The 20,640-nt window shown below is 37.7% G+C and overlaps 3 protein-coding genes across 24 annotated transcripts in view; all 3 read left to right on the forward strand.

Annotated features, from left to right (window-relative positions):
- prom1a (prominin 1a) overlaps positions 1-12,826 on the forward strand; it is a 94,223-nt gene extending 81,397 nt beyond the window's left edge. For 3 of the 22 annotated variants that reach the window (XM_026183095.2, XM_080304803.1, XM_080304806.1), the window contains 12 exons: positions 1,506-1,523; positions 2,050-2,103; positions 2,187-2,267; positions 2,351-2,419; positions 3,392-3,481; positions 3,858-3,973; positions 4,712-4,735; positions 5,169-5,237; positions 6,729-6,829; positions 7,046-7,085; positions 8,239-8,271; positions 9,679-12,826. In XM_026183095.2, coding sequence (XP_026038880.2) covers positions 1,506-1,523; positions 2,050-2,103; positions 2,187-2,267; positions 2,351-2,419; positions 3,392-3,481; positions 3,858-3,973; positions 4,712-4,735; positions 5,169-5,237; positions 6,729-6,798 — 591 coding nt within the window. In that variant the 3' untranslated portion in view covers positions 6,799-6,829; positions 7,046-7,085; positions 8,239-8,271; positions 9,679-12,826. Of the gene's footprint in view, positions 1-1,505; positions 1,524-2,049; positions 2,104-2,186; positions 2,268-2,350; positions 2,420-3,391; positions 3,482-3,857; positions 3,974-4,354; positions 6,830-7,045; positions 7,086-8,238; positions 8,276-9,678 lie in introns of all 22 variants that reach the window. The other 19 variants (XM_080304801.1, XM_080304807.1, XM_080304808.1 and 16 more) reach the window with 15 other exon arrangements.
- A 1,679-nt stretch (positions 12,827-14,505) lies between these two features.
- Positions 14,506-15,802, forward strand: fgfbp2a (fibroblast growth factor binding protein 2a). Its single transcript, XM_080304877.1, has 2 exons — positions 14,506-15,149; positions 15,346-15,802. Exon 1 carries the CDS (start codon positions 14,506-14,508, stop codon positions 15,139-15,141), a length of 636 nt encoding a protein of 211 aa, XP_080161003.1. The 3' UTR covers positions 15,142-15,149; positions 15,346-15,802.
- Positions 15,803-15,942: 140 nt separating this feature from the next.
- Positions 15,943-18,353, forward strand: fgfbp1a (fibroblast growth factor binding protein 1a). The gene is made up of 2 exons (XM_026179178.2): positions 15,943-16,671; positions 17,368-18,353. The coding sequence occupies exon 2, from the start codon at positions 17,387-17,389 to the stop codon at positions 18,020-18,022; it is 636 nt and encodes a 211-aa protein (XP_026034963.1). The 5' UTR covers positions 15,943-16,671; positions 17,368-17,386; the 3' UTR covers positions 18,023-18,353.
- Positions 18,354-20,640: the final 2,287 nt, after the last annotated feature.

Here is a 20,640-nt window from a genome sequence, read left to right on the forward strand (position 1 = left end):
AGGAGAGTAGAAAAGCGCTATATGGGAATCAGTCCATTTACAAGGAGGAGTTTGTTGCAGCACCCTTTTTACAACCTATTTCATACAGTAACCTTGAGGACCACTCAGTCAGACTGGGGATCGCCAACTGGTCTCTAGGCCTGTGTTACTGACGCCTAACATAACACTTTGTCTGGTGCCAAAATACAGAGACATAAGCAACCAGTGGCTAGTTGAGCTCCATATTTTACTTGGGACTAGGGCTGGGCCATATCATACCGTTCACGGTAATACCGGTATAATGTTGGGCAACAACAAGAAAATGAAATATCGCGATAGAATTTGGGTAAAATGCGCATGCGCGGTGCCTTTGTTTTCATACGCATATGGGAAAAAGCATGCCGGCGGCGACGGAGAATGAGGAAGGCAAAAGCGGATCGTTGAATGAAACGGATGAACCAGAATTGGTTTGTAAAAATACTGCAGCTTCAGTGGTGTGGAACTGGCACACTTTAAATCAATCCTTTGATTTTTCTGAAAATCGACAGTGGCCCTTTATAATCCCGTGTGCCTTATGTATGAATTCTGGTTGTGTTTACTGACCTCGAAATGATTTTATGTGCTACACAGCGCTCGCAAATCTGTCAAATGTTTTAGTACGACTTTGCTAAGCTACAAACCCGCACCGCTTGATGGATTGTTGGAGCATTACGGCTATCATAGGCGGAGCCTCGCGGAGTGATACGTACTGTGCTTCAACATAATATTGCCGTATTGTGTGTGTATAACCTCTTTTTAAGTTTTGTGGATATTATACATGGTTATGCTGAGGATATGTCGGCCAATTTCCACTGGAAATGCCTTTTGGTTAAACTGTCAGCGAGGAATTTGCATTTGCACTGTTAAATTTATATATAACTTTAATGCACATAAAAAAACAGCTGCTTGTTTAAGTGAAAATACATTGATGGTTTTGGGGTTTTTTTGCACTAATAAAGTTGTGGAGTTGTAAAGTATTTTGTTTAGTGTCAATTATATCGTCAGTTATATCGTTATCGCAAATTTACAAATGTATATCGTGATAAATATTTTTGGTCATATCGCCCTGCTCTACTCGGGACCACAACAGAGCTAAAAGACATGAGCCCTGTAGATTTATTTTGTTATAAATGACTATATCGATATGTGTTAGATGTCAGGATCCCAAACTCAAAGCTACCAAGTAGGAGTATTTTCTGTTAACATTTGCAAATATATATTTCAGAGAATTACATAAACCTTGACAGAGATAAGACATTTATATGATTCATTTAATATAATTTAAATGGGAAATTCTGACCCTCAGGCATGTGTCATCTAAGACATGACTGTGAAAAACAAATTAAATATTCAGTTTTATGCCACTCTTCTGAATAACAGCAATTATTTACAGCTACAAGCAGTTCAGACGAGCAGTGATATTCTTCAACACAGATTTTTACAGCTGCTTTTTTTTATGTTGTTCTTTTTCCTCTTTCAACTTCAAGAAGTATGTTAGAGCAAGGGTAAGCAGAAATGCGTTCGTCTTGTGTAATAAGTGTCCCCATTCGTTATGTGGAACATTAACAAACACTGACATCATTTAGAGCAATTTTATTTATTTTTTAAAAAAGAGGTGGGAAAAGTCCAATTTTAGGCTGCATTGTGTGTTTTTATTAAATGTACATTATACTCATGTACTCTGGTGTTATACGTGAAGAGTTTTGTGCTAAAATGTCAGAAATATCCACTTAAAGAAAAGAAATGTTGTGTAGCAACCCTATCTACTTAGTCACTAGTGGAAGCAAAGGAAAGACCGGTTAGTTGTTGCATATGTTACAATTAATTGGCCTTTGAAGCTAACTGAATCATGTTTTTCTTTTCGTTGTGGATATTTAATTTTGGAACAGAACTCTTTAGCATGCAAAGATGTTATTCATCAAGTGTCGGTTGATTCTGGTTTCCATTTCTGTTTCACTGGCTTATTTTTTGAACGGATGTCATTAACCTCTGAACTTTGACCTTTATACCTAAAATTTTGGTGCTCTACAGAGTGCGCTGAACCAGAGTATGAGGTTCCTGGAAAGAACAGCCTCTGATCTTCCTGTAAGTAAAATAGTCCTCAAGTTTAAGTCAGAAATAATTTAATCATCATCGTCTAAACGAAACCCGTTGTTTCTTCTCCGTAGAACAAAATCTTAGCTGTTCTTGATGCCATCAAAGCTGCGCAGTTCCTCATCTCGCAGAACGCTACGCATTTAATAAATCGGGTAACAGCTGAATTATTTTTCTTTGCTTTTATACTTGATTTGTATAAAATGCTGTACTTACATTGTGTCCTAATCTTCCTTAGGAGTCCAGAAAGTACACCAACACCATTATTGGCTACTTTCATCAATACATTGAATGGGTGAAAACATCTGTAAGTTTTGGTGTTCTAATTTGCTATTTTTTCTAAGAAGGGGAAACAAAATTACAGTTTTGCAAAAAAGGTTGTTTGTTTGTTTTTTGTTTGTTTGCTTTTTTTGTTTGTTTGTTTTTTTTAAGCAAATATCAACCTGTTACTGATCATTAAGAACCTGCACCAAGATTTAGATAGCACTTCCACAAACGATGAAAACTTCAATCAGCAGATATGATATTTATCATATCTGATATATAGTACACGGCTCATTCTTTGTCTTATTTCAGGAATGATGTAAAGCTCATATTAAATCTTTCTTTTCTCAGGCAGATTTAGATACTACGACACTAGAGAGCTGGACACACAAGACATTTTAGGTCTCAGGCTCTACAGTAGTCAGATCGCATTTAAATCTGCCTTTTACTTGAATCGTCTACATTGAGACTTTATATTGTCGACTCACATTGATTCCATTGGAATCACTTCAAGTCTTCCAATAAAATGTTTCAAACTACAAAGAATAAAATTCAGAAGGAATTACAAGAAATAATTCTCAGTAACACCATATTTCACTTGCTGGAATGTGAACATTCTGTCTCCCTTTGAAGGTGTGGGTCTATTTCTCACAGTGTTAATTTAGCCTGAAGCGAATGTTGCATTGCAAAACTTTGCATGTTGCATAAAGGTTTTGGAGTGTATAAAGAAAAGTCAAATATAACAGTTACGACCTCTATAAATTTGAGGAATTTGCTCTGTGGCATGTTGGTTTCTGCTTTAGTTAACTAAAGGAATGAAAGTAAAAAAAACAAGATGCTTGAATCATGAAGCTTTTCTGTTGATCTCAGAAGTCTCTTTTTGTTTGCCAAGAACACTGCAGGGAGACGTTGTGCAATTGTTTACATCTCCAAGACAGACTTTAACGTGCAACGTAATTGTACAGTGTTACTGAATCTGTTGTGTGTTGACATTTCCTGTTTATATCCTCTGTAGCTGGCTATGGAAGTTGCACCATGCAAGCCCTTCAGCAACATGGTGGACACAGCAGAAATCATGGCTTGCAGTTTCGTGGTTGACTCTATGGTAACAATATTAGAAGACAGAGCCTGTTTAAACAGACTTGTAACAGATTATATTTGGGTTAAAAACTCTATAACTGAGTAAAGAAGGTTGATTCCCACTGTAAAAGTCACATCCAGTACTGTTTTGATGGATGGTTATGAGCATAGCAAAAGTGTGACAGTTTTAAATGGCTCTAACTGGAGCGACTACTGTCTATCTTAATCTATTATTCATTTGATTTATATAATGTCCTGAGGGAAGACATATTTTATATTACTTGCATAGCCTGAACTTTTGCATGAAATCTTTCCTCAGTAATAACAGAAGGCTAAAATAATTATGAATTTATATCCTGATGGGTTATCATTTCCACCCTAAGTACTTGCCTTTCCAACAGAACACTTTCTGGATGGGCCTGGGCTGCAGCACTCTCCTCCTGCTCCCGAGCATTATTCTAGCAGTAAAACTGGCCAAGTACTACCGCAGGATGGACACAGAGGATGTTTACGATGAGTGAGTATTTGTACATGCTCTTCTACTTTTCCCTTAAATGTATTTATAGTTTTCATATTAAATACCTAGTCAGTGTAAAGTTAAGTAACATCTACACTGCCCTGTGAATGTCCACATACTGTAAGACAGTTTATATGTCACATTTTGATAATGGTTGCAGGACATCCTTCTGTTATTTCTATTCTGTCTTTTCTATCTGCTTTGTGCATGTTGAGCTGCAAATCATATGAAGGAATCAAGTTTTTATTTTTTATATAAATATTTTAGCTGAATTTTTGGGGTTTATTGCAGTCAAATGAACTTTGAATGGGTCTTGTTTGTCACGTTGGCTCTACAAGTTTACAGTTGACTTTCTTTTCCTCCCTTTTCTCCTCTCTGTAGTTCCTCTGTTTCTGGGACTTGGCATTTCACTTTGTGATAACCATTTCTACTATTTCCATTTCCCACATCCCTTATTTAAACTTTCATTTTTCCCCCATCACTCTCTATCAAGCACTTGGCACTTTAAAAAGAAGCATTGGCACATCTGTTTGTTTATTTTTCTTCTTTACACACATTTTTTTAACGTTCTTTGACTCTGCAGTCATACAGTAGTTTTTTCTATAACGTCTCGGATGATCAATGGCATCCCTTACTTTGTAATCTGACTGATTACAAGAAACTATCTGGTGCATTTCCTTTACCAACTTAATGATGTTATGTTGCTGGTTTTTTTTTCTTTTGTGTGTATCTTTATAGCCCTGAGACAATTCCCATGAAAACGTAAGACATTTTATCCACCTCCCTCTCCTTTTCAACGTCTCTCACTCTGTGCTTTTCTCTGATTCTTGTACATAGAACTGTTTACTAAATTCTTGGTGCTGGTTTGCATTTCTAAGCTTGGAATTGCTCTTATGGGTGGATGGTGTGGCTTCTTGTCATGTGCTACCTTTTGAAAAGTGCCCCTTACCTTTCATGAAGGGCTCTTGCAATCATTACCTTACAAGTCCACCTGTTTTTGTAAGTTATAGTGTAAATAACAACAACATGGTTTCTACTCCAAATATGTGTACTTCCTAACATCTTTGAAAAGTTTAGCTTCTCAAAAAAAAAAGAAAGCATTTGTATGCAAGCATTTCAGCATGGCGTATTACCTTACATTTTTCATCGCTCTTTTTTTGTTTTTGTTTTTGTTTTTACAATATTTTGTTTTCAGTATGGAAATTGGTAATAATGGTTATCATAGTGAGCACTTACAAGGTATTCCTAATCCTATGATGACAAGGTAAACATTACATTAATCCTGTTAAGTGCATGTGATGGTGGAGGTGGAAGCATGCCGGAGGAGCTTGGCCTGGCATAGTGCAAGACTGCAGGGGAGCTGATTCATTGCATGTACACGTGTAGACATATTGAATATCTGGAGGTCATAAAATTGAAAAGTAATGGCAGCAGAAAACGTGAAAACCTAAAAAGGCCAGCAGAGTATTATCAACAAATTGTGTGATGTATTGCAGTATCTAGATTCTGTAGGATTAGAGGAGAACAGGATGGTAACGCCATGACTTCTGTGCAAGCACTGAGCAATGCAAGAGGTACTAGTGTAATTTAAAGGCTGGAAGTAAAGGAAAATGGATAGCCCGGCTTTGTGTAAGATGAAAAAAATCTAATTACCCGGGCCTCTAATGCTCAACTATTATGCAAAACAACCAGTGTTGGAGGTGGAGGAGTATTCAAGTGCTTTACATAGTATTATTTATTAAGATACTAAAGTGTTGTGGTTGGTTGATGTAGTTTTTCTTCTTCCTCCACCTTTAATGTTTTTAGTTACATGTTTAGTTAGGAACTGCTGCGATTGCTTTTCACTTTCTCATTTTGCCAGTTTTTTACTTTGTGTCTTTTGAGGAATATGTTACTAACTAGGCATGCTCTCTGTGCACACGTTCTGGTGGAGTGAAGAATCTTCCTCTTTCCTCTCGTTTAGAGTCAGCCAAAGTCCGATGAATGTACACCTGATCATTATGTTCAGAGAGAGGCAAGCATGTCAAGCTTTTGTGTGATGCTGGAAATGCTCCTTTTATTTGTTTTCCCTTAAACTAACAAAACATCTAATTGCATGTTATGTATTTTTAAGTTGCATTTGGACGAGGATGAATTTGGCCAACCAGCCAACCTTAACAGGAGCTATAGGCAGAGAGCAAAACAGCTAAATTACAGATGAGTCCAGTCTCAAGATGGTCTTTGCTTGTGCAGTTTTCCTCACTGTCCTACATTTCATATGAGATGCAGTTCATATTTCTTTTAAATACAAATATGAGATGGAATGAAACCTGCATTTTCCTTTATTTATCCAGTTAAAAGTCCAAGATCTAGCCAAAGCTCTCTAAAAAAATAAAGGGGCAGTAAGTATTCTACAACCTGATGACCTTTCTCTGCTGTTCGGAACAGTCCAGGAGATGGAAAGATTTTTGCATCAGTTTTTGGTAATCTGAAGGTATTATCAATAACAACGGCAACAGCCTCGTGAAATACTACATTTCTCATTTGCAGTAATTGTACTTAATGCCTCTTTAATTGGCCGTCCAGTTTAACTGAGTCGATATCGATGCAGCTGTTTTGCTCTCTGCCTTGTGAGCCGCTCGTCTTTTTTCCTCTTCCATTTCAAATAAATGAAGAGGAGAAACCGGCGGCTTTACAAAACGATGATGGATTTGTTGAATTTTAGCTGTTAACGTTGTCTCCTTTTTGTGTATCTTGTGTGTTCTTGTGCTGGTAGCATCCCTACCTATGATACTATGAACAGGTTCCCGCGGGCCTCGGCTCCTCCGAGGCACATCGACTGGTGACAGAGCCGCCTCTTGTTCTGGCTCCTGAAAGGTACTGCAAAGCTAATGAATCAGACAACTGTTTCTCTAACATGATTTTAATTAATCCTCCTTCTTTCCAGTCTCACATCTTTCCTTCTCACAGCTGCCATCTTATCCTGACGTTCTGTCTGCAGTAACTGTGCCATCGTGCTCTCTCCTGTTTTTGGTCTTATGTTTTTGTATTTGTACCCTGACCTAATTCTCTTACTGTAACCCCTCTTTACAGCTTGTTTTAGTGCATTTCTGCTCACTGAAGAACCATCATGGTGAGAATGACTAATTTTGGAATCATTAACATCTTTATTCAGTGTGACGGCTTGCTTAGTCGGTGTGCTGTGTTTGTTCTCTGTCGCTTGTAAGTTCTGTTTTGTTTTTGACAAACGCTGCATTTATGCCTTTTTCGGAGAAAATGTTAAATGTGTCACAATTACAAGCCGTGAAATACATTCAGTCACTTAGCTTTTAAGTTCCTGAAACTGAGACGTGTGAATACAACAAAGCAGTGGTAACACCTGCACTTCTCTGATGAAAAGCTTGTGTTTTTAGTGGATATAATGTGCTTTTCTCCAAATATTTTATTCTCCTTGGGTTTCTTAATGGGACCTACAAAATAATAGGAGTACTTTTAAATTCTGTGCATTCTACTATGCCATCAACACCTCACACTGCTGCAAGCTGCACTTTTTTACAGTGTTACGTCTAGACACTTTATAATGGCCGTGTTGTTTTTTTGGACTGTATTGTACTGAATTGTTCCTAACTGAGTACTTGAGTCATGGAAAAGCAGAACAAGCACAGAGAAAAGCTGCAGTATCTGAAAACTAGCTGATGCAATTTTTACAGTGATGTAAACTGCCAGCTGGGTAATGGCTAACATCACATGCTGGTAATACTGTTGCAGTCCAAGTGCTAGATGTAATGAATTGCACAATTAATTGTTATTTTCTTAATTTATTAAGTTTTATTTTATTTCTGAGAAAAAACTTATTTTCAACACTTGCAGGCTTTCTTTATTTTGAAATAAATATTCCTATTTTTTTTTATATAATTCTCACAGTTGCAGAACTAAAAAGGACCTGCTTTTATTCTCATTTTAAATTTGGTACATGATCATGATATCTTTGAGTTGCAGTTCATTAAATATCAAATTTTTTCCAGAATCATTTTAAATTCAAAAACAGGGAAAATGCTTTAAGCTCTGTGGAAAGCAGGTTTCATGCGAGTATTGTATCCACAAAAGGCTCGGTGTAGTCTTTAAAAATATTCTCTGGAGTATGACAGACTGTTTTTTTTGCTTTACAAAGCAGCCAGAGCTCCATAAATCTCATTCAAGAAATGCAGTATGTTTTAAGTTATTTACTGAATTGTTTTAAAAAACAAAATCTTAATTCTCTTTTCTCTTAACATTTGTGTTCTCAGTGCCCTCCAAAACTGGAACTGAAATACGTCATAGTAGGTTTGCCTTTTTACTATTTTTACATTTTAAATTGAATCCACAGTGGCTTTATCAACAGAATGAGTTTCGATTCCTGGATCAATAGTTGGTATTAAAGTAGTTCAGTACTGTTGCTGTTAAAGTGACAATTTAACAAGCAGCTTACACTCTGCAAATCCAATTTTCCCCAAAGGAAGTGGGAAAGTTTGCAAAATGAGTAGTTATAGTAACTTGACAGCTCATCACTATGAAGATAACAAAAATTCTTTTGGGCCTGGGTAATTTTTAGATCTCATTTATTTATTTATTTTTGAAAATGTTGATTTGTGCTATGTGGTGCAATGAGTCTATGTAGCTTCTTTACACTTTAAAAATAATTATCATTTTAAAAAGGGCAGTGGTTGAGAAGAATGTGCACCAATCATCCATAAGATTTAAACCCCTTATCGTCACAGTGGCATCTGTCAAAAGATGGGCTATATTAGGTATCAACTGAACTATTAGTACTTGAAGTTGATGTTTAGAAAGCAGCCAAAATGAGCTGGCAATGCAGTGGTAGCAGTCTGGTCACATTGCGCTACTACTGCTGGGATTGCAAATTGCTCTAAAGGAAACCCTGACAATGATGCTAAAGCTGCAGGTTGATAGCCACCCTGCTCATTATAATAAATGAGGATGGACGTTTAATGATAAAGACAAAGACCCAATTTGCTGTTTCTGCAGAATTATGTGAACAAAATCCAAATTGCATCAGATCTGTTTTTCTGTAAGGTAGCACTATGCTCAGCTCCAAATCTGGACAAATGCCAGTACTCACTACTACAGTACTCACAGTATTTTTAGAATTTGTTGTTAGGCAAGTTGCATTTGGCAGCTTCTTTGACATTGTATTGATTAGTTTCTAGTCCACTCTGACCAAACGGTCAACCACTTGACCCTGACAGCTACAACTAATATCATCCTTGGAGTTCTGCCCAGATAATCCAGGATCTCACTCTCAAAGGAATATTCTTATACCTGCCCTACCGTAAAAACCTGATAAATGAAAGAGGTTGAATTTTTATCTGAGTTGTCGTCCATCTGTGCAGAGGACAACTGAAGCTCTGTTAGAGTGATTTTTAGTCATCTCCTTGACGAGAGAACTGCTTGTTCTTCACACAGTTTGGGCATATATCTTAACCCTGCTTAAAGATTTAAAAATAGGCTTATACCTGTGATCTGATCTATGTCTGTATGTCTGAATACCTTTTGAAATACTTTCTTAAACGCATGTTTCAGTTCAGTAAAGTACATTATAGTAAAATGTGCAAAACGTGATTGTGTCTACATACTTTATGAACTAACTTTATCCAGCATCACATCCACCAGGTGTCTTTTTTGGGGTTGACTAACTAAAGCATGTTATTCTCTCATCTGTTTTTAAGCTTTTAATTTCCTAAATCCTTGGACCAGATGAGGCTCAGTGAAAGCTGGTTTCCTCACAACAAAAGAACAATTGCCCTGCAGGCGTTATCTTCAGCGATGAACCGAACCTTCTCGGCCTTCAGTACGGTTACAGCCTGCAGGATATCAAACTCCTCTCCCCTCAGCATCAATCTGAGCCAGGCTTGTTCTGCATTTTTTGTAAAGGACTGCTTTGTCTGCGTTTACATTTGTTCAGATATGAAACAAAGCAGAAAAATATTCAGTGACGGGACATGACATTAACTGTGATGCTTGTTCATTTTAATGTGCTTCTTTGTGCTTACGAAAACAAAAGCTGGAAGGTCAGACGAAGGTAACTGCAAGCAGAGGACTCTTTATTTTTCCTTCTCCTGCTTCCTGCATTTAAAAAGAGATTTGACACTTTCAACTCAAACTAGTGGCAAACTAGTGTGTCATTACATCTGTGATGAATGCAAATTAACGATAACAGCCTGTTAAAAAGTGTTGAATAGTGCAAATACTTTTTTTTAAGTGCAGCATGTGTGAAGTGGTGGATCTGTGGTGTCTTCATGATTGAGAATTTGAGTAAAGTGGTAAAATAGAGGTTAGGGGGTATTCTACAAAAACATTAGTCTCTTTAAAATGTTTACAATATCACAGGAACGTTTATCTTTGCTGGTTTGATGCGCATTACAAAAGACTGGTTGCCTTTGTATGGAGTTTGAGAGCTGCTACTTTTTAAAAGAGGAAATCTGCCAACAGCTAATCTTACACTGCTGAAAATCAACAATCTGGGAGTTATTTGTGCAGTAAAGATCCAAACTGTACTCTTTTTTTCCTAGAATACCTATCTTCCCGTACCCTGTGTCATCTACATCTACAGGTGGCAATTCCCTACATTTTTCCAGAATGCCTTTTAAACAAGTCATTTGTATCCAGTGGGGATGTTATATTACTTTATTTCAAAAAGATGAAATGAAATGTAACAAACTGATTCTGTAATGCTTTCTACTGTGACGATGATGTCCGCAGTATGTTTTGCTCATGCATTATCTTCCCAGGGTGTCAAACACCGCCATTCTGTCTGTGGCTGCTGGCCTCTTTGATCCGTGCGAGGTGTTCTGTGGTGTTAATATGGAGACGCACTGACTGTAATATTTGATACTGAGAGACCAGGATATTCATCTTTATTATGTGGGAGGCAAGGTGGTGATGATGTAAATTACAGGTTTTCCAGTGTTTGTGTTTCATGTCCGTTTTGTTGTCATTTTACGTTCACCTTCACTGGGTGCTTGGTTGGGTTTAGGCACGAGAACTAGCTGGTTATTTTTAGGAAAAAATGGCCGTTTTGATTAAAATATTCCCCTTAACAACGCTGCAACTTGAAAAAAATGATATTAATTGGACTCTTGTAATTAAGAGTCCATATAGCAACACTCATCTCACTATTAGCCGGTGCGTCTCAGTACTAACGTCCTACATTCAAAATGTGCATCTCAGACAAAATTACTGTATTTGATGCCCTGGGAATAAGATTGCTCCAATTCAAATTCTGAATATGTTTTAATCTTTTAGGTTTTAAATGCTTCCTGATGGGTCAATGAAACCTCATAGATTAGGTAAGCTGGTTTTTTAATGGTACTATGGGGCAGAAATGTTGGGGCTAACCCCCCACCTCCTCGGCCCTTGTTTTGATAATAATTTCTGGATATCTCAGGTATACAAGAACCTTGAGGAAGTCTCATCCCCATATAGCATGTTACTGATGTGGACAGACCTTCAGCACCATAAAACAAAATCACACCAGTTTTTTTCCAACAGTGTAAGCTTTTTTAGGTGGATTTTCCCTTTAAATCATAGACTTAATTCAAAACACAAACAGACATATGTCTGGCTTTTAGGTTCCCTGTGTGGCAGATTGAATCCTTTGTCACATGGGACCAAGTTTTGTTGAGTTCACTAACATAATATTTTTATTATGATTTGTTTTTTCGTAGTGGTGATACTTTTACAGTGGAGAATAATTCTCAAGCCAAATCTTTTCTTTCTTTCTTTCTTTTTTTTTTTTTTAAACTGTAGTTCTCAGGTCTTTAGGGGTCTATCAACTATGTGCTTATTTTGTTCCTCTGCTTTGTATAAACCCACAGTAGCTATGGATACATTTAAAGCTATGAAAAAAGTGAATGTATTCAAGAGCTATTTTCTTTTTATTTCACATTGCTTGATATGGAATTTGAGAAATATGCTGAAATCTATGTGTAACGCAATGGGCAAACAGATCCAGTTGTCCCACTCTCTTTGCCCTTATGTTTACAGGTTAGATTTGCAGCTGCTGTTAGCAGAGTAATGATGGCGAAAAGAAATTAGACAATCCATGATTGGGAATAGTGAGTGCTGTCAATCAAGAGTAGAAAAATAAGCATGCTTCATGTTTTGCACAGCATGGTGTTGATGCACACTCTCAAAAAAATGTCCATCTTAACACTGAAACATATATTTCTGTTAACATAGCACAGTTGTTCTTTCAAGTACCACACAATCATTAATTTAGGGGAAAATAAAGTGATAAGAATATTTGTCTCTAACATTGGCATCAATGAATTAGCATCAGAAATATGACTGAAATATCCAGTTTATTTATCTTATTTCAATATTTTAATTTCCAAAGCTGTGTTATTGTAAACCAGGGCTAAGTGACGATGAGAAAAGAAATACTCTGTATAGATAAACCTAAATTATGATGTAGTAATAGAACATATTTGCAGTGTAGGAAACTCCCAGCATCAAGATGAAGTTTCTGAATTATATTGAACTTTAAACACAGACGGGCTTCTATTGAGTCACTGATGTTCTTTTTATTTTGAGACACATTTCTTGTTAAAATGGACATTTTTGAAGTATCCGTGTGCTCACAGGACTATCATTGGGTTTCTGCGAAAGTTTGGATGTGAGAGAAAAATGTTTGAATTTACTAAGTGCTTACACTAGATATCCTGTATGCTAACCCTGGATGGATCAGATACAGCGGTAACTGGTTTGAACTGTGATGCTCCAAAGTTGGGCACTGATGGAGCCACTGAAGAGTAGGTTTATGTGATGTGATGGAAAGAAAGTGTATAAATTGTGAATAAAGTTTTAAAATCCAAAGTTTGCATTTCAGTGACATTTTTCTTTTGTGGTCTGTGTTTTGAATGAGCCATACAGTTTGGATGAACTTGTTTTAAATGGGCAAATGTAGTTCACAACAATTTCATTTTTTCTTTATTTGGTTTTCTAACAAACAAGACAAAAAAACTTAAAAAGGAAAACAGTTTAACGCAAGAGTGCACATTCTTATGTGGTGCTGCCACTGTTATGTTACTGGTCAGCTATTTCTATAAGAGGTTATCATCTTCCATAAGCATTTGTTTGTTCCTCTGGTTGGAGGTTTTCTGAGACATTAAATAGTTTAGTATATGAATAACCACCACCACTACAACCGCATAGCAGCCCTACTTCTAAAAAGGCTTGTGTAGAGAGAGATGAGCACAAAACTACATAAAAACAGAAGCAGCGGTTCAGAGAAACCCTCTTCAGTGTGTTTACATCAGATCAAACGCTGTGCCGGGGAGAGTACTTCAGACATAGTTTTAAAATATACACAGCGCAACTATAAAGAACACAATGGAAAATTTTTCAGGAAACACAAAAGACATTTTTTCATTGTTTTTCAGCACCACTGACGAGTATCGCTCTGCCACATGCAATTTGCAGGTGTTACTCCATTTCCTAAATAAATAGATTTTATTTATTTGGTTATGTTGTATTTTGCACATTCAATGAAAAATTAATGATGTTTCCTTATAGTGTAGTGAGCTCACCTGGCCACCATACTTTTGCCTTTACAGGACAAAATTGAGCTCTGATATCACTGTCGTTATGCACAGTGGGCAGCCCACATATTATGATTTTCAAGTGTGGGAATGAACATGCTGATATTTCAGGGAAATGGAAACATTCACAGGGAAGGGTAGTGAATATTTTAAGAAGAAACTGCTAATATTGTGTTTGGCACCAACCGGCACTATAGCTGAAGAGTTTCATCTCTTGCATCTAGAAACTGAGACAAATTACTGATGGAAAATTCACAACTGAATATAATTTTTAGCTATTCTAAAATTGTGGTCTAAATGCAGATCAATGATATATTGCTTCTTAGTCTCAAAACACTAAAACCCTGGAAGTTATACTGCCTGTATAGATTCTTTGAGTACCATGTCTTGTTCTTCTATCACTGACAGCACTCTCAATGCAGATACAGATGGACCCAGAAAATAAAGCCTCTTAAAGACACTCATAATACACTTTATGACCAATGTCTGAGTGGCTTCTCACACTTCTCTTTATACTTTAGATCTTTTAGGAAAATAGGTTGCACTACATCGTTAAGAGTTATTACTGTTTTCTACAGCAAGCAAGACATTTTAAGCCTGCATTCTGCAATGAACTTTTATTAACAAGTGAAACTAAGATGTTTTTCCATGAGGTAAATTTAACATGACTGAGAAGTGGTTACATGCATGAGAGGATGTACTTTTCTTTTTCTTTTTTAAACAGAACACCTACATGTGTCAGCATCGTTTTGCACGTAGCGCTTTCCTTTTTCTGGCAGCTGTAACTGGTAAGGCCACTCTCCTCCTCCCATGGAGCTGGCCTCTTTTAGTCTACTGGGTTGTTTTCTTTTTTTCTTTTTTTTTGGGAACCTGAATTCCTTCTTTGCTTGGCCAATAAAAAGCAGGAGGGACGCTCATTTCCAGTAGTTTCACATTTAGCACCCATTGGAAACTATGTGGGCCCAGACCGCTGCTCTGCTGCTCGCCTGCTGCCTCTGGCCAGCTGAGGCTCAGACTGAAAGGGGTCAAAGCATTTGGGATCCACCTATCAAATTCAGCACCAAGGCTAAAGACTCATGCACCATGATTGTCACCGGTCAAGGGGAATTCACGAGGCTGAGACTGTCATGCCAGAGGAACAAGCGCTCTTACTGGTGTGACTACATAGGCAAGCCTCACACCTGCACCCCTTACAACAAAAATCCTCGACACTATTTCGTGCAGATGATGTGGAATCTGAGAAAGCTGGACAATGCCTGCCAAGCACCAAGACAGATTAAACCTCACATGTGCAGGAAGGCAACTGATGACTCTCAGATGGTCTTCTCATCATCTTCATTCTCCCAGTCACGAGCAGAGGCTTCTGCTAGGAAAGTAGCAAGACCTCAACGTCGGCCTACACCAACAAGACAAGCTGACGCAAAATCCATTCAAGAGCCACAAAAAGAAAAGACCACTCAGGAAACTAGTACTCAACCACCACCAACAACACCTGCTGTTGAGAGCAACGCTAAAAGAATGGCTCGGCAGAATTGCTGGAGGTCGCTGCAGGGCATCTGCTCGTTCTTCATTGGTTTGTTTCGTAATTAACCAGAAAGGTGAGCAGCAGTACTGGGCCTGTTTGTTAACATGCAACACTTTTTAAAAAAATATTCATTTATAACTAATCTAGAATGAGGCTATTTAATTAAGTTAGATTCCAGCATTTTTTTTATTTATTTATTTTGCTGCTCCTAATTATATTGCCTATGCACCCAGTTTCCACCTTGCACACATTATGTGTTATATTCACAGCTTTTAACCGCTAATGAAAATAACTTGGCGTCTGGCTCAAGCAGCCCTTGGAGGAAAATTCCAAACGAGGAGTTTGTTAGCCTGTTGTAGAACTGTAACACCCTCTTCAGGGCAAGCTGTGCTATTACAGTGACTTTCAAGTACTCCTCTCACTCAAACCAACAATTATCAGCCTCCATTAAGAGCCAAGCTGGAAGAACTTAAAGGTCTCACTTGACTATGTAATGACAAATGTTTTGCATGAACAACCTGTACTGAATGATACTGCTTTAACATATAATGTATGTTTATTATGTTTATTACTTGCATATTATCTGTTTGCATCACTCAATATTACCTTCAGAATTATTGGGGGATTGTTTTATTTTTTTTGCTCTGGTTTTCCATGCTGGTGTATTTGTCCTAAAATATGTATAAATGTGAAAATGTTTTATTAAATAACCATTTTCAATCTCTATGTGCTGATTAATGCCATTTCATTAACATTCCTGATTAAAAATATTAGATAATAAAACTGCAAGCAGCAGTATTTGTGAAAATGAGTTGTCTAGGGTGTTATGTCTTATGGCAGTGTGCAGTTTAATATTTTTAAGCCATATGACTCGTCTACTGTACCGTATATGACCATTAGGTGTTTGGTGCTTTGAGACTAAGTTCAATCAATCAGCAGTTTTATCCAGCAGAAACATCTGGCTCCTTTCAAGATATTCAAAGCCATTTCATCTCTGGCACGGTGCACTTACAGTTGGCCCTGTGAAGGTCCTTTAAGACTCTAGGTTATTTGCATTTGTTTAAAATATGAACTTAGATTATTCTAAAGCAGGTGGAACTTGAAGCAGAAAATCTGAAACAACAGATAACTTTTAGTTTTGGGAGCTTAACATAAGCCTTGCAAGTGCTCATGATTATTCAGGTCCATAGAAGCTGCAAACAAGTTTAACACTTGTATCACTTGTGGGTTGATGAAGTTTTGGTTCTAAATTGACAGTGTTTATAAAAAGTTTTTATTATGTATTAGGGTAATTTCATTTTCTATCAGCCATGTAATTTTAAATGTCTCCCCCCCCCCCCACACACACACACAGTTTAGTTTGATGACACAGGTACCAGGTTCAAAGTATCCCTAATCTATTCGAGACCTCAATAAACTTTATAAGCTCTTCAGTCATGCTGTGTGTGTGTGAGGGTGTGTGACTGAGCGTGTGAGTGCAAGTGTATATATTTGAAGGGGAGGGGTGATTATGTGGCAGCATATTGCAATCTGCAAGTAAGGGCAACACTCTCATGTGTGAGGACTGCAAACCGAAGTTTCTCTAAAAACTTCAGGTAAGGAAAAGCACCACAACTTAAGCTGCACCCTAATCTGGCAATAATATTTGGGGTGTGCTACTTACATCAGCCTAGTATATATTTAATGGGCTCACAGTTAAGTTTTTGTAAAATGCATTCTGTGAAATCCTTGTTGCCAGGTTCAATATTTATAAAATACCTGTTAAACACATTGTCTTTATTTCTATTTCCAATATTTACTAGTCTGTATTTTGTTTATAACTGTTGTAGTTATACTGTAGGCGATATAGTTGCATAACTGCATAATCAAGGGATAATTGCACCATCACAATTGTAATATGATGCATTTACATTTTTATTTTTTAATCAGTATTTAAATCTGTGCTTCTTTTTAACAGTTTTTAAACCTCTTCCTTTCTTAAAGTCAAACTAAAAGGTGCATGTGCTCCATGTTTTTTTCAAAATTCCGTTTATGGAATATTTTTTAGATTGCATCTTTGCATTCTTCTTTTTGTTCTTCAAAATACCTCTTTGACTTGAAATTGTCTTGAATGTGCTGTACAAAAAATACTTAATGCTGTTTTGTGCTGTCTAAAGCCAAAACTATTCCCACAACATTCAGTTTCCATTTGAAATGTTAGTTTAACGGAGGGATTAAGACATGTCTTTCTCCAAAGGGAAATTAAAGGGTTTTAAGGTCAAATATCTAAATCTGATTTAATCCTTTGGCAGGTTGTGTTCTACTGATTTCATGGCTCTCCTCACAAACGTCACCATCCTCCTGGTCTTGGCTTGTATTTCCCATCAGGTGATGTTGGGTAGCTGCCAAAAGAGCGGTGGACGGAGGGGACGAGGCATGGACAAAGGACAGCACAAGAATAGGTCGGGAGCAAAAGTGGGCCGCCAAACAAAGCCCGTCTCTGCACAGCTCATGAGAGGCAAAGTGGTCACCAAAGACAAGTTTGAATGTGCTTGGGTTGCAACAGGTGAAGATATCGTCATTCTCAGCATCACGTGCAAGAAGGAGGACAGGAGCTTCAGCTGCGAGTATATTGCCAGACCTACTGCTTGTCCTGAGTATGCCTCAAATGTTAAACTTTACTGGAAGCAGATCGGCAGGGAGCTGAAGAAGCTAAACAGTCTCTGCCAGGACAGCAGTGCTTTTGTCAGGGCAGGTATGTGCAGAAGAGCTGCCAGAGAGGCTCATTTCAGACTGAATGTAACACAGAGGGTGAAGACTTCTCCACTGTATACCCCAACTTCTCCAGTCAAAGCTGTAAAATCCTGTCAAGCTGATAACAGGAAGAGAGCAGAGGAGTTCTGCAACAACTCCTGGTCAAGTGTTTGCACATTTCTATTTACTATGGTGCGGGATTATGATTGCTGATACAGAAAAACTGGAATTAGTTCAGCTTTTCTGCAGTCACATACAGTAAATACTTGTCCCATAGATTCTTCATATAGATGCTTGCTGCTCAACAAAAACATACTCAATGAACAGTTTTTGATCTATCGCTTTTGGAGAAATTTGTGTAAGCGTTCAAGCCTATTGAGACAGATATAATATGTAGAATATTAGTTTCTCGATTTTTATTTCTTTTCCTGTAACTTGTAATTTCACTTGGGTTTTTTTTTTCCTATTATAGCCATATTGAAATTACCTCTCCTTCTCAATATAAAATGCCTACTTAAATAAAAAGACAAAATACTCCTTAAAATAATGTCAAACCATTTTCTGTCTCTCCCAAATGTGCACAGTCTTGCCTGAAGTCTTTTCATGGGAGGTTAAATGTTTGGGAATGTCTGGTATTGACATAGCAATTTAAGCCAGGGGGAGTGTGATTTCTAGAAACCTCAGCCTGCATACCTTGGCAACGAGAGGTCTGTGAAGCCACAGTCACTGTGTGAAGCCATAAAAACCTCATATGTTCATCTTGCATAATCAAGGGATACCAGTATCTAAACGGACAAAATAAAACAGAAATAATATTTTGCAGGTTAAACCGAAGACTTTAGCATAATTTTTTGGCACTTATGATCAGTAGAAGTTCTCATACTTATTCATCATTTCCGTGATAACATTAGCTTGAATTAGCTTGAATTAAGTTTGCATACCACACTTGTACATACTGTAAAATTCTTACTATTTGCTTTGAAAAAGCTGTACTGGAATATGAGTTAATATTTCTAATATTACTGTATCAATGAGCTGTATAAACTAACTAATGAAGTACATTCCTGGGTAATTTGATTTCCTTTTTTTACTGTCAATATTTACTTGATAATGGAGAGGTTACCAGTTAAAGTAATTTAAATAAAAACTTGCAAAACAATTAAAGTTGTACTACAAGGAAACTGTAGTAGATGGCGCCTATCCCAGCTGCCAGAGGGTGAGAGACAGGGTACACCCTGGACAGGTCGTCAGTCTGAATTAAACCAACTTGATTTTATTATATTTTTATATATCACCTAAAACTGTTTCACACGGGAAGATAAAATCTCTGCTATAATAGAGAAAATACAGATGGCCTGATAGTTCTGTTTGAGAAAGCACTTGGTGACACTGTGAAGTGGTAATGAACCTCCAGCAGGACCAAGCTCAGGGACAGGGAGCCATCTGCTACACTTGGTTGGGAGGTGATGTCAAAGAGAAGAAAAAAAACTAGTACTGACAATCCATGAACAACAAACTAGGAGAAAGTAAATAAAACTTAATGGGAATAGTCCTGTAAAGATACACACTGGCTGTTTATGTTCTAGGAATCCCAGAAAATTCCATTCCCAAAAGTTCCATTGTTAATATTCTCCAATCATACACAGTTCTGTGAAAGCCAGAAAGAACATTCTTCAGCCAGAGCTGGAAGACATGTTGTCATTTTAGACAGTGGAATGACTCTGCTTTCTGTGATCACTTAGTCTTCATCTCCTGCTGAAACTTAATGGTTTGCCCACAGGTTAAATCCATCAAGTTCAGACTCTCAGCAGGTTGCATTCTGGGCTTAGTAGGAAATCTGTTGCTGGTGGATCAGAAAGGCCAAAACAGTGTGGCTGCAGAAAAAAATAAATTATACAGCAGCCACAAAGTCACTGCTGGAATGTAGTGAATACAGACTTATAAGGAGTAGCTTTCCTTGAAGGACTTTAAAACAACAGCTGCTGAAAACAAGACTGAAATTCTGCTGAGCTCAATTAAACAGTTTCTATTAAACTTAAACTCCCAGAGAGCAGCCATTTGGCTTTTCTACCTATAAAACCCGGAGAGCAGCCAAATGGGTGGTAGGCTTTTAGCTAAGCTTTAGCTTCAGCCAAGTGGAAGCTAAATTGGCTAGTCATTCATATGTATATTAGGTTGTTACCTGGGAATTCTGGAGGGAGGGGAGTGGGGGTGTATGAATGAGGGGGTGGGGGAGCTGCTAAAAGCTGTGCACTTCCTTTTGTGTTTCATCTTGATGCATTCTCAATCATCCAGGGAAATAAATCTCCAAAAGTCACCAACTTGGAGTGTTTCAGTTTGCCATCTTAGGGAGAAATCAACACACCGTCTAAGAAGTTTTTGCGCAAGTGAAAGCGATGTGAAAAAATTGTCCGTGGTAACATTTCTGCCCTTGTCTAGGAATGGTTCCATCAGCCTCATTACTACATTTTCAGAAAGTCTCTCCCCAGTGGGACGATTGGGGTCCTTGCCAAGATATGGGAAGACATTGCAAATGTACTTGGATTTTAGGTCACAAGCCACCCAAAACTTGATCCCAAACTTGTCAGGTTTACTTGCAATATACTGCAGGAAACAGCACCGAGTCTTTGATGGGAAAAGCTGTTCATCAACGGTGATATGTAGATCAGGGTTGCAGCACGTGATGCTGTTGGTGACAAATGATCCCCACACACTGGAAATTGCAGCGAACATGATTGACATGGCAGCACTGAATGCACATGTGCTGTATCAAGCATGCACCGGGACGAAGGAAAGACGGGTGGACTTCCTGGTGGAGCTTGCAAGAGAGT

Source organism: Astatotilapia calliptera, chromosome 2, assembly GCF_964374335.1.
Source record: "Astatotilapia calliptera chromosome 2, fAstCal68.1, whole genome shotgun sequence".
Classification (NCBI taxonomy): Eukaryota; Metazoa; Chordata; class Actinopteri; order Cichliformes; family Cichlidae; genus Astatotilapia; species Astatotilapia calliptera.

Excerpts from the sequence above, each read along its gene's own strand:
- fgfbp2a (XM_080304877.1), top strand. The coding sequence starts at position 14,506 with ATGTGGGCCCAGACCGCTGCTCTGCTGCTCGCCTGCTGCCTCTGGCCA.
- fgfbp1a (XM_026179178.2), top strand. The coding sequence starts at position 17,387 with ATGGCTCTCCTCACAAACGTCACCATCCTCCTGGTCTTGGCTTGTATT.